This window comes from Pogoniulus pusillus, chromosome 16 (assembly GCF_015220805.1).
Source record: "Pogoniulus pusillus isolate bPogPus1 chromosome 16, bPogPus1.pri, whole genome shotgun sequence".
In the NCBI taxonomy this organism is placed as follows: domain Eukaryota; kingdom Metazoa; phylum Chordata; class Aves; order Piciformes; family Lybiidae; genus Pogoniulus; species Pogoniulus pusillus.
Window position 1 is genome coordinate 2,960,444 of NC_087279.1, and position 13,863 is coordinate 2,974,306.

The following is a 13,863-nucleotide window of genomic DNA, read 5'->3' on the forward strand; positions in this document are numbered from 1 at the left end:
GTCCAAGCCAGCACCCAGCCCCATCCAATCAACCAGACTATGGCACTAAGTGTCCCATTCAGGCTTTGCTTCAACACCTCCAGGGACAGCAACTCCACAACCTCCCTGGGCAGCCCATTCCAATGCCAATCACTCTCTCTGCCAACAACTTCCTAACAACATTCAGCCTAGACCTCCCCTGGCACAACTTGAGACTGTGTCCCCTTGTTCTGTTGCTGGCTGCCTGGGAGAGACTGAGAAGCATCAGTGGTGCTGAGTTAAAAAGTACAAAGGGAAGCAAGTGGGGGGCAGAGCCAGGGAGCCCAACTCTTTGGTGACTCAGCCTTGGCAGTGATTTATGCAGATGTAAATGTGAACAAAGTTTGACTGAGTGAATGAATTGTGCCTGCTGGTGACAGCTCTGGTATTTTTGAAAAGGTCCTACTGAGTCCCACCTGAGATCTGCCTGTCTGTGTTAGATGTTAATGATCTCTGTACCTGTTTATCCTGCTCTGACTGTAATTTGTATGCTAATGGCATTGCCATTTAATAAACTGTGCTTAAAAGAAGATTTTCCTTATCTGCACACTGATGGAAACGAGCTTCAGAGTTGACTGACAATTAACTACTGGAAATAAAATAATCACCATTAAACACTGTGGGAACTATTTGGATCAAAACAAAATGACAAAACTCAGCTGAAGACTCATATTAGAAACCCTGGAAAATAATCCCAGAATGGCTTAGACTGAAAAGGGCCTTAGAGATCATCTACTTCAACCTGCCATGGGCAGCAGTGTTTCCCAACTTCTCCATCCCTGGAGGTCTTTCAGGCCAGGCTGGGTGTGGCTCTGAGCAACCTGATCTAGTGTGAGGTGCCCCTGGCTGTGCAGGGGGGTTAGAACTAGGTGATCCTTGAGGTCTCTTCCAGCCCTGACTATTCTGAGATTCCATGAACTAGGCTCAGTCCAACCTGGTCTTGAGCACTCCCAGGAAGGAGTTATCTACAGCCTCCCTGGGCAGCCTAGTCCAAAGTCTCACCACTTTCATATTGGAGAACTTCTTCCTAAGATCCAGCTTAAACCTACTCTCCCTCAGCTTCAATCCATTTCCCTTTGTCCTGTCGTTAGACACCCTTATGAAAAGTGCCACTGCAGCCTTCCTGTGGGATCTCTCCAGGCATTGGAAGGCAGCTCTGAGGTCCCTCTGGAGGCTAGTTGACTGGCTAGGGTTGGGTGCTAGGTTGGACTGAATGAGCTTGGAGGTCTCTTCCAACCTGCTTGATTCTATGATTCTAAGGTCACTTCTCAGTCAGGATGGTTTAGCAGGAGTTGCTGCCTTATTAATTGTTCTAATTGTATGTCCAGAATGTAACCTAAGTGCTCACAAACTAAAAGTGAGCAATGAGGGCTGACCCAGTGGACAATACAGGCAGGGCCACAGGTCATTCACACTTGTTTGCTGCAGAAAGAGTGATTTGCCATTGGAATGGGCTGCCCAGAGTGGTGGTGGAGTCACTGTCCTTGGAGGTGTTCAAGAAAAGCCTGGCTGGGGCACTTAGTGCCATGGTCTGGTTGATTGGCCAGGGCTGGGTGCTAGGTTGGACTGGATGAACTTGGAGGTCTCTTCCAAGCTGGTTGATTCTATGATTCTGCTACAGTGAACAACAAACACCCATTTTTTGTTCTTTCCACAGAACCCTAACATGGTGGAAGTGGACCTCAGGAGATGGGTTGCCCAGCCCAACTCTCCTGCTAAAGCAGGGTCATGCACAGCAGGTTGCCTGGGATCGCAATGTCCAGGTGGGTTTGGGAACCTCTTCAGAGAAGGAGACTTTACAACCACTTTAGGCAGCCTACTCCAGTGCCCTGTTACCCTCAAAGCAGAGAACTCAGTCTCCTGTCAGGTTTACAAGATGTGTTATGCTTCTTATCTTCCCCATGTCTGTTCTTGTCCTGTTTGAAGTTTGCATCTAAACAGTGGGTGTCAGGAGGTGGTATTTGTGCAATACTGGACTGAGACAAGACCTGTTCCTTAGCATGTCCAGGCAAAGAGAAATACCAGAGAGATGTGGAGGTGCTGGAGAGGGTCCAGAGGAGAGCAGTGAAGCTGGGGAATGGTCTGGAGAATAAACCTTATGAGGAGCAACTGAGGGAGCTGGGGATGGTTAGTGTGAGGAAGAAGAGGCTGAGGGGAGACCTCATTGCTGTCTACAGCTACCTGAAGGGACACTGTGGAGAGGCTGCTGCTGGGCTCTGCTCACAGGGAGTTGGAGACAGAAGAAGGGGGAATGGCCTCAAGCTGAGGCTGGGGAGGTTTAGATTGGACATTAGGAAAAAGTTTTTCCTGGAGAGAGTGGTCAGGGCCTGGAATGAGCTGCCCAGGGAGGTGGTGCAGTCACCCACCCTGGCTGTGTTTCAGGGTGGTTTGGATGTGGTGCTTGGGGCTATGGTTTAAGGTGAATCTTGCAGAGTAGGGTTCTAGGTTGGACTTGGTGCTCCTGAGGGGCTTTGCCAGCCTGGAGGTTTCTGATTGTGTGATTGTGTGTTTTCTTGGCTATTATTCTGCCTTGTGGACAGAACACAATGAAGCAGCACACTCATGTAGCCACAGATTGATCAGTCTGAACATTCACAGCAGAAAATAATAGAGACAAAACAACACACTGAGAAGGAAGGAGTCAGGAACCAGACTTTGTGAAGTTCCATGGTGTGGAGCCAGGTAGGAAAAGAACTGATTTGCCAAAGAAAAATGGTTCCCAGGTTTAGTATTTGCCTACAAGCTCTCCTGGTTTTGTGAAAACTTCACCACTCTGCTGCACCAGACAAAAGTTCTTTCAGCACAGGGTGGGATGCCCACAGCACTATTCAACCTAATCCCAAAATTAATCATTATCTTGACAATCCAAGTGTTCCTAGGAGTTCAGACACAGCCATTCACACCCCCAAATTTGCTCCAGTTATAAAACTAAGCCCTTAATACAGGACTTAGGTAGAATTTAAAGAGCACATAAGGCCCTGAATTACCCTCTGAGTGGGAGTATAATGCACTTAGAGGAATCTTCTTCCCTCTCTGCTTGTCAAAACAGATTTTAAAAATAAAAGTATGATAAAACCTGCAGTTAACTTCAAAGGATTCTGAACAGACAACAAGCAAGTGACACCAGGGACACAGCATGGTGCTGGCTTGCTTTCAGAAAGCCTGGTCTGGTGTTCATGTGCACACAACTCCATAATAGAGAGACTCTGAAGTTGAGCAGTGTTCATAGAATCATACAACCAACCAGGTTGGAAGAAAGCTCCAAGCTCAGCCAGCCCAACCTAGCACCCAGCCTTGCCCAATCAACCAGACCATGGCACTAAGTGCCCCAGCCAGGCTTGCCTTCAACACCTCCAGGGATGGTGACTCCACCACCTCCCTGGGCAGCCCATTCCAATGCCAATCACTCTCTCTGACAACAACTTCCTAACAACATCCAGCCTAGACTTCCCCTGGTACAACTTGAGACTGTGTCCCCTTGTTCTGTTGCTGGCTGCCTGGCAGCAGAGCCCAACCCCACCTGGCTACAGCCTCCCTGCAGGGAGTTGTACACAGCAGTGAGGTCTGCCCTGAGCCTCCTCTTCTGCAGGCTGCACACCCCCAGCTCCCTCAGCCTCTCCTCACAGGGCTGTGCTCCAGGCCCCTCACCAGCTTCATGGCCCTTCTCTGGACATCTTCCAGCACCTCAACATGTCTCTTGAGTAGAAGTGCCCAGAACTTCAGTTGCTTGAGCTTCCATGCTGATGGCTCATCTTTTAGCTGCACCTGCTCTTGCCCTCATGTCTTGAGCTCTAGCTTCTTGCACCTGTTAGTTGGGCAACCTGTGGGCTTGTAGGAAACCTTGGGGCAATCCTCACTGGGCTATTTTGCCTGGTAATGGTAGGCACCACATGTGGTTCAGTGAAGCCTTAGGCCCTGTGTCATTGCTCAAAGTAGCAGAGCACAGCAATATTCTACCACTTGCATGGAGCCCTTAAGCAGCTCCTCCTTTCAGTACAAATTTGGGAAGTTTTTTGCTTCTCCTCACAGAATCACAGCATGTTAGGAGTTGGAAGGGACCTCAAAAGAGCACCTAGACCAACCCCCCCTGCCAGAGCAGGATCAGCTACTGGGTAGGAATAATAGAATAGCAGTATTTGTAATAAAAACCCATCATGTTGTCCAAGCATTAGCCACATTTCCAAGGTCCTGTTTCTAATCTTTCACTCCCATAACCCTTCCCACTCCAAATAAGCCCAGAAACTCATCCCTAGAAGACTCTGTTCCTCATGCCAAAGGCACGACTGGCAACTTGTCCACGTGCCTGTCGCCTTAATCGCTATCTCAGCACTGCTACTCGCATCACCTCCACAGCACATTCTGATTTATCTGTTACCTTTAATGTTGCTCTTAGGCTGGAAAGGTTTGGGATCAGAGGCTCTCCTTTCTGTGGTGTTTGTGCAGCATGTTTTTCACCCACCACCAGTATTTTCCTATGCTATGGCAACGCACCCCAGAATAGCACAACGGTAACGATGTGCATGGAGTACAACTTGGACTAGGAGAGAAGCACAGAAGGTTGCACTCTCTCATTAGTTGTTTTTTCCTTTCCCTGTGCAAACCCCTAATTAGGAACCTTGATTCACAGCCTGCTGCAATCAATGGAAAAACTCCAATGAGCTTAGCTGGCTTTGGATCAAATCCTGAACATCAATCGGAATATGTGCATGAAGCAGAACATGATCTGGAAGGGAGGAGAGGGCACAACGCTGGCGTTCAGCGGCGTTTAGTTCGTTGCAGCTCTGTGTGACAGGGAAGAGTGACAGATTGCTTGGGACACCTCAGCACGTAGGACAGCCCCTCAGAGAGGCTCACCTTAACAAGGTTCCCAAGAGCTGAGCAGGAACAATTTCAAATTGTATTAGAGAGGTGTCATACAGGAGGGAGATGGTAATAAATCCAGCGTCATGCAGCTTGTCATTCTTTTTTATACCTGAGAACATATGGTTCATTTGCTTACTTGATGCTCAGGCTTTCTGATGTGCTAAACACTATTGCATTAAGCAGGCAGCAATACATGATGAAATTAGGTTTATTGGCTTGTTCCATTATGAAACTCTCTCAGGAGAAGGAAAAGAAAGGAAAAGTCCTTCTCTTATGTCTTCCGCCGCACTAACGCTCTCTGTCTGTTGCCTGCCAGCCTTTCCTTGGGTCAAGTAGCAATGGGGGTCCCTTCTGCCTTCTCATTTCTCTGCAGTGGATTGACTTCAAATGGGAAGATAACCAAGGCAGAAGAAAGGGGAAAAACAAAGAAAAATGAGATTAAGAAGAAAAATAATATATTGCTTTTCTTCTTCCCCTCATCTGTGGTCTCTCTTCCTTCTCCTTACATCTCCCTCCTCATGTCTCACTCATACACTTTCCACCGCATTCTGCTCTCAGCAGAGGGGAGAAAAACCATGAAGAACACAAAGAAGGAAAGACCTGAAGGTACTTCAGGTCCTTCTGAGGGATTTTCTGGGAACTCTTTGGTCACAAAACTTTTCTTACTCCAATATCACATTTTGGTCTGGATCACCACAGATTGCTGCTCTCTGTTTGGTGAGCACTGCCATGGTTTGTGTTCCTCCTAGATTTGATGATGTGAGTCAGAAGGAAGTGTGGCCTTCCAGGATCTGACAAGAAGACTGGGGAGGGACTATTTACAAGGGCTTGTAATGACAAGATAAGGAGGAATGGGTTTAAATTGGCAGAGGAGAGATTTAAACTGGCTGTTAGGAAGAAGTTCTTTACAATGAGGATGTGAGACATTGGCACAGGTTGCCCAGGGAGGCTGTGGATGCTCCCACCCAGGAGATGATTAGGGCCAGGTTAGACAGGACCTTTGGATAGAACAAAAAGCCTGGAGAGGGACTTTTTAGGCTCTCAGGGAGTGCCAGGACTGGGGGGAATGGAGCAAAGCTGGAGGTGGGGAGGTTCAGGCTGGAGGTGAGGAGGAAGTTGTTGAGCATGAGAGTGGTGAGAGGCTGGAATGGGTTGCCCAGGGAGGTGGTTGAGGCCCCATGGCTGGAGGTGTTTAAGGCCAGGCTGGCTGAGGCTGTGGGCAGCCTGCTCTAGGGTAGGGTGTCCCTGGCCAAGGCAGTGGAACTGGCTGATCCCTGTGGTCCCTTCCAACCCTGACTGATTCTGTGATTCTATATGTGTCTGTAAAACAGGTTAACAGATCTCTAGGAGAAACAAGAAGTGCAACTGAACTGATTCTATGATTCTTTGGCAACCTGTTCTAGTGGGAGCTGTCCCTGCCTATGGCAGGGGTTTGGAACTAGATGATCTTTGAGGTCCCTTCCAATCTAAACCATTCTGTCATTCTGTGCTTCTATCATGCTATGGGCAAATCCTTGCACACTTATGCCCACAATCAATGCTGACAACAGGAAAACAAATATTCCATAAACCTCTTATTTGTTTCTGTGCCTCCCCCAGTGTTTTGCCACACCTTCTTGTCTGTTACCTTTCATACAGAAACTGAGAGCAGTGTATCCTGAGCATAAGATATTTTTGGTTAGAGTACAGAATGCTCCTTGCAGCTCTCATCATTCACTCAGGAAAGGTGTAGCTAAGGGTTTTGTCTGGTTAACACTGAATATGTGCTAGCAGTGTGGCTTGAGAGCTGAAACCCCAAAGCAATTCTATACAGCAGCCTCAGCTTTTGTCGGCGTTTTCGTATCATGATGTAAGCTCAGAGCAAGCACTGAAGCAGGCAGGTAAATCCATGCCTTTGATTTCTGCCAATCTGTTTGTTGGCAAGGAATGGAAGTGAAGTGATTAATCAAATTCAGCAGATGTGGAATCGATGCCATTGGTACCCTGAGCACAATTAGAATTTCATCAAGAGATAAGCTTCATTTGCATTCCTGTTGACTTGCAGAGATGGTGTCAAAGATATCTGGAATTGCTCTGATTGCTGCTGCCCACACTTCAAGTGCTCAAATAGGAAATGAACTTCTGATAAGACAGAAGGGTTAAGGCACATCATCAAAGCTGTGCAAAGCTTCTTGTGGTAGGAAAGCAAGAAGTATTTAAAACAAAAATGGAGCTAGACTTAATCCAGGCTTAAAAATAGTAATATGAACATCAATATCCCATTGCTGTTCACTCAGCTGCATAGAACCATAGAATAATAGAATGGTTTAGGTTGGAAGGGACCTCAAAGATCATCCAGTTCCAACCCCCTGCCATAAGCAGGGATACTTCCCACCAAAACAGGTTGCCAAAGAATCATAGAATCAGTCAGGGTTGGAAGAGACCACAAGGATAGAATCATAGAATCAAGTAGGTTGGGAGAGACCTCCAGGATCATCCAGTCCAACCTAGCACCCAGCTCTGTCCAATCATCTAGACCATGGCACCAAGTGCCCCATCCAGTCTTTTCTTGAACACCTCCAGGATGGTGACTCCACCACCTCCCTGGGCAGCCCTTTCCAATGGCAAATCACTCTCTCTGATCACCTGGTTCCAATATCTCTGAAGACACCACAAGAATCATCCAGTTCCAACCCCCCTGCAGTGGGCAGGGACACTCTACCCCCAGTTCAGGCTGGCCAGAGCCTTTTCCAGCCTGGCTTTAAACACCTCCAGGGTGCACTGCTGTAGACAGCTGGGAGTAGAATACTAAGTGCATAAGAAAATATGTTCTGTGTGAATCTGCTGCCAGCATACAAATACCTGTGCCACCTTCATCAGCAAGCAGCTTGCCTTGTGGCACTAAGCAGCACGGTGAGCAAAGCTTCTCTTTGCCTCTGCTGCTTACCTGGTGTACTTCAATCCAGGTAGGGTTGAGGGTTTGTGTGTTGGTTTTTTGTTTTCAGGCACTGTGGGTAGCTTTCATTCCCCCAGCTTTGCTCACCTAAAAGTTAGGCATCTCGTTTGAGATGGATGTGCCTGCCAAGACAAAGTAAATAACTACCTCAGACTGCATATTGACTTCAGCTAAATAAAAGTTAAGTGACATCAATCTCCTCCTTTGTTAGCAGAGAGGTGCAAATTTGGGAACTTTTCAATCCATTTTGTCTCAATCCCTCCCCAGGCAGATTTATTTATTTATTTATATTCTATTTATTCTCTTTCTTTCTTTTGAAGCTAATGGAGGTTCTGGAAGGTTTCAGTACGAGCTCGACAAGCAGCGTTGACATTCTGGTAATTGAAATGTTTCACTGGAGTTTGCTGCACTGCCCTGACACATTTCTTCTCAAATTGGTTCAAGCTGAAATGCTGTTTCACAGCGTTTTGGATGTTGTATTTGATCAGTAGGTTGAGGACTTCTCCAGTCTACCCATTAATTGCCCCTTAATTTTACTACTTGCTTCTCTGACTCCAACAGCAGGCACAAGACAGAATTCTTTTCCCCATTGTGCTGGTTTGAAGCTAATGGGAATATTTTAATGGGAGAAATTAGCTTATTGGCTGTGAAAGGAAGACCATAGGAGGCTGTAGTCAGGTGGGGTTGGTCTCTTCTCCCAGACAACCAGCAATAGAACAAGGGGACACAGTCTCAAATTGTGCCAGGGCAGGTCTAGGCTGGATGTTGTTAGGAAGTTGTTGTCAGAGAGAGTGATTGGCATTGGAATGGGCTGCCCAGGGAGGTGATGCAGTCACCATCCCTGGAGGTGTTCAAGGAAAGACTGGATGAGGCACTTGGTGCCATGGTCTGGTTGACTGGCTAGGGCTGGGTGCTAGGTTGGACTGGATGCTCTTGGAGGTCTCTTCCAACCTGGTTGATTCTATGGTTCTATGATTCTATTCCACTCATAGGTTTGCTCAGACATACGAAAACAAGGACACAAGCACAGATAAGGCAGTCAGTGTCTAGGCTGGATGTGGCTCTGGGCAGCCTGATCTAGGGTAGGGTGTCCCTGCCCATGGCAGGGGGGTTGGAACTAGATGATCTTTGTGGTCCCTTCCAACCCTGACTGATTTTAGGATTCTATGATTCTATGACTTAGCCCTTTCAGGGGCAAACACATTCAAAAGCATTCAAGAGGACACAGTCTCAAGTTGTGCCAGGGGTGGTCTAGGCTGGATGTTAGGAGGAAGTTCTCCACAGAGAGAGTGATTGGCATTGCAGTGGGCTACCTGAGAAGGTGGTGGAGTCAGAATCCCTGAAAGTGTTCCAGAGAAGCCTGGATGAGGCACTTAGTGCCATGGTCTGGTTGATTGGACAGGGCTGGGTGCTAGGTTGGGCTGGATGAGCTTGGAGCTCTCTTCTAACCTGCTTGCTTCTATGATTCTATGATTCTGTGATAAGTATTGAGCACATCCTATTGACCGCTCCCAAAGCAGCCTTCTTGTCCAGTCCCCAGAAAACAATTTAAATGATGACTATTTGCTTATTACTGATTATTAATGCATGGGAAGTGCTGCATATGACTAATGCATTCTTGCAGCCTACCTCATTTCTCGGTTTTCCCTCAGCCACCCTCATTTAAATTCCAAGTGCAGTGAATCACATATGTTTCTGTGCAGGCACTGCAGTGTTTGGGGATCCTCAGCTGGTGGTGGGGGAACAGCACCTCTCTCTGGCAAAGCAAGAGGCCTTTCAGTTCCCATTTATCAAAGTGCTTCAATCAAAAAAAAAAAGCAGCTTTATAAAATAAGTCTTCTGTCAGGGTCCTGCTCTTTACTGAAGGCAGTTAAGAAGGCATAAATTTATGATGAGGCTGCTGTCTAGACTTGCAAATTTGCTTCCATTCTTTGTATTTTTTTAAATGTATTTAATAAATTCATAGATTTTCCCCTTCTACTCTTTCTTTTCCTCAGTGGACACATGAGATGATAGAAGTGAGATGAAGAAAACTCCCTTTGCACTTCCTAAGTGTATAACATACATGAAAATAACTCTTATCTGTGTCAGACTCTGCTGTGGGAGTTCTGAGCAAGAGGCTGGTTCCTTTTCTTTGTTGCATTTTATCTTTACATTGAGCCAGGGACAAGTCTGGCATTTGGCACAGGGCAACCAAAAAAACCTCTGCAAAATTGCCCATTGGACATAGAATCATAGAATCAATCAGGTTGAAAGAGACCTCGAAGATCATCCAGTCCAACCTATCCCCCAGCCCAATCCAGTCAACCAGACCATGGCATGTGGCCTTGATCCCAAAATCCCATTTGTCAAGACCTTGATCCAAAGGAAGAGGTTAATTGCCCAAAGGAAGATTTGAAGCTGTGCTGCTAGATCATAGAATCAACCAGATTAGAAGAGATCTCCAAGCTCATCCAGTCCAACCTAGCACCCAGCCCTAGCCAGTCAACCAGACCATGGCACTAATGTCAGAATCAACCAGGCTGGAAGAGACCTCCAAGCTCATCCAGTCCAACCTAGCACCCAGCCCTAGCCAGTCAACCAGACCATGGCACTAAGATCCTGAGCAGCTGACTGAGGAGTCACATGAAGAGAGAGCCTGAAAATCCAGTTAGGCTTTGTTCAGCTGTGGAGTTTGTTTTTGATTCCTGCAGCTGAATTCCCTCTTCAAGGTGGGCAGGAGCGCAAACCAATGATAACTCCATTACTCTGGGGTGAGCCATACAAAGGAGAGTGGAATTCAGCTGTTTCTGACAATTCTGAAGCAGGATAACCATTGGAGAGCTGACATTAAAGCTGGGAACAGCAAGCAGACCTGGTTCATGCTTTATTTTAGCCTCTAATGTAAAACTTGATTGATTGATTGGGGGATTATCTGAAGGCCTTATGTGTGTGCTTCAACTGCCACAAAGTATTCCACATAAATCAGAGCACACAAGCTGTCAAAGAGTTGGACAATGTGTTCGAGCTGCAGAGAAGCAAAGCCTGGATGAGGCACTTAGTGCCATGGTCTGGTTGACTGGATAGTGCTGGGTGCTAGGTTGAACTGGATGAGCTTGGAGATCTCTTCCAACCTGCTTGATTCTATGATTCTATGATGGGAGAGACAAACAGGGTTGGAGGAAGGTATCTGTGCCCTGTAAATCAGACTGAGGGCTTGAGGACTTTAGGTGCTTGGACTAGGTGAGAGATTCTGAAGGTGATGCTTCAGACTCAGGAAATGTCAAGGTATTTTTCCCAGGGCAGGGGCCCAAATGCTGCACCAAATATTTAATCCTGGTGGTCTCTTCCAACTTTGACTGATACTATGATCTAAAGAAAGGTAGACTGAGTTCCATCTCTCCCTTTTCTTTTTATAAGGAAAGATAAATGTAATTTTAATGCTGCAATTGCTTTAATTGCACCCACACAAATCCTGATTTCATTTTCTGTTTGCTTCATCACAGAGATCACTGGAAAATTGCTGTGGAGATTTTTTATCTTCTCTTCTTTACATCCATAGAATCAGCTGCTTTTTTCCTTTTAATAATCAAAAAAGAGCCTTCACAGTTCTGCTTTAGACTTTATAATATAGGAACAACTGACTTTAAACACTCCCTTTGCCTCAGTGTAAATCCTGCTCCTTTTGTTTACTCCTGCTAAGCAGCAGCAGCAGCAGCAGCAACCCTTCTGGGATGCTCAAAATTACAGTGTGCTTATAATTATTGTTAGCAAATTAATACAGAAGCAGAAGTAAATACTGTATGCAATATGTAAATATTAATTTTGGGGTTGTTGGTTTGGTTTTTTTTTAATGAGCAGATCAGATGGGGAATATCAGGGCTACTGGAAACTCAGGATCTCAGCTTAATGCAACTCTGATGCAACTGTGCCAGCTGTATGGTTTGAACAGGGCTCTCCCTGCTGCTCTTCTCATCAGCCTCAGAAAACAAAATCCCACAGATTACCTGTGGCAAACTGGGGATCAGAGAATCAGAATCAGAGAATCAAGCAGGTTGGAAGAGACCTCCAAGATCATCCAGCCCAACCTAGCCCTAGCCAATCAACCAGACCATGGCACTGAGTGCCCCAGCCAGGCTTGGCTTCAACACCTCCAGGCACAGTCACTCCACCACCTCCCTGGGCAGCCCATTCCAATGCCAATCACTCTCTCTGCCAACAACTTCCTAACAACATCCAGCCTAGACCTCCCCTGGCACAGCTTGAGGCTGTGTCCCCTTGTTCTGTTGCTGCTTGCCTGTCAGAAGAGCCCAACCCCACCTGGCTACAGCCTCCCTGCAGGCAGCTGCAGGCAGCAATGAGCTCTGCCCTGAGCCTCCTCTTCTGCAGGCTGCACACCCCCAGCTCCCTCAGCCTCTCCTCACAGGGCTGTGTTCCAGGACCCTCACCAGCTTTGTTGCCCTTCTCCAAACACCTTCCAGCACCTTAACATCTCTCTTCAATTGACCAGCCCAGAACTGGACACAGCACTCAAGGAGTGGCCTGAGCAGTGCTGAGCACAGGGGCAGAAGAACCTCCCTTGTCCTGCTGCTCACACTGCTCCTGAGCCAGCCCAGGATGCCATTGGTGAGTCTCTCGTGCCTTTGGGAGAAGAGACCAATCCCCACCTGGCTCCAACCTCCTCTCAGGGAGTTGTGGAGAGTGAGTATAGAAAAGAAGGTATTGCAAGACACTGCTGGAGGCACATAAGCAAATAACATGGTTATGGAATGTTTATTTCCCTGCTGTCAGCATTGATTGTAGGCATAAGTGTGCAAACATTTGCCAAGAGGATCATAGAAGGCTTTAGGTTGGAAGGGACCTCAAAATACCATCCCCCACCATAGGCAGGGACACCTCCCACTAGAACAGGTCACTCAAGGCTTCATCCAACCTGGTCGTCTATCACATTGGGTGCTTCTGTGCTCCACAGCCTCCCCGGACAACCTGTGCCAGTGTCTCACCACTCTCACTGTAAGGAACTAAACAACCTCCAGTCCCCTCAGCTGCTCCTCACAAGACCTCTTCTCCAGACCCTTCACCAACTTCATTGACACTTCTCTTGAGCCATTCCAGCAGATGTTTAGAGAGACTACACCTCTTAGACCCTGGTGCCCACTTCAATACCTGTCTACATTTAGAAACACCACCAGGGGTGTGTATTTTATATCCCACTCCCCATGTAAGTCAAGGAGCTGCTGCTGCTTTGAATGCTTTCAATCATGTTCAGATAGCACAATACAGAGGATTTGTGGCAACTCCCAAATCAGCTTTTAGCCATCAACATCACTAAAGCTCCTCTGAGGACCATGCAACCCCACACCAGTTGGTGAGGGAATGTGGCAGTCTGCTGGTCCAGTGGCTGAATGCTGCCTAAGCAGAAGAGACAGAGAACATGGAGGCTGATTTAGCTATGGGTTATTGCAGAACCTGTACATCTTCGAAGCAATTATGCCACAGCCTGGGGGTATACTCAGCTTCCCTGAAGCCTCCACTGATGTCTCCTACGTGAAACTGATTCACTCAGGCTCTGTGTGTGGTAAACAGTCAGCTCTGATAACGTTGCAGTGAATTAACTGCTGATGAACAGGAACGTATGGATCGCGCAATTACCCCCGCGGATTGGCTCTGGCTTTGTTCTCCTCCAGCTTTCCATCTGCAAAACTCTGTGGCCACTGCTGAAGACAAACAGGCCCCTGGCATCAAAGTTTTCCATTAAGGGCCTGTCAAAATCAATACTAAGCCAGCTGTGTTTCAGTGCTGGCTTTTGAAGGGTATCAAAGCAGAGAACACCCAACAAGTGGTTTACGATGGTACCTTTTGCTTTGGCGCAGAACCTCGGAGCCCTTTCTCCAGTTAATGACTGCTCTGGGAGATGCATTTGGTTTGCAACCAATTGTAACTTCACCTCCAACTTGGACAACAGAGAGCTTTTTCACAGGGTTTTTGGAAAAATCAGGTGCTGAAGCTAAAAATAGAGAAGCAGAAGAAGGAAGAGCAGGACAGTAAGCAGCTGACAAGTTCATAAG

General features: G+C 47.1%; 1 protein-coding gene across 3 annotated transcripts in view; it reads right to left on the reverse strand.

Moving 5' to 3' along the window:
* Window positions 1-13,863, reverse strand: part of CNTN6 (contactin 6) — a 207,244-nt gene that overhangs the window by 46,731 nt on the left and 146,650 nt on the right. For all 3 annotated transcript variants that reach the window (XM_064156175.1, XM_064156176.1, XM_064156174.1), the window contains exon 11: window positions 13,652-13,802. In XM_064156175.1, the coding sequence (XP_064012245.1) occupies window positions 13,652-13,802 (151 nt within the window). The remainder of the gene's footprint in view (window positions 1-13,651; window positions 13,803-13,863) is intronic.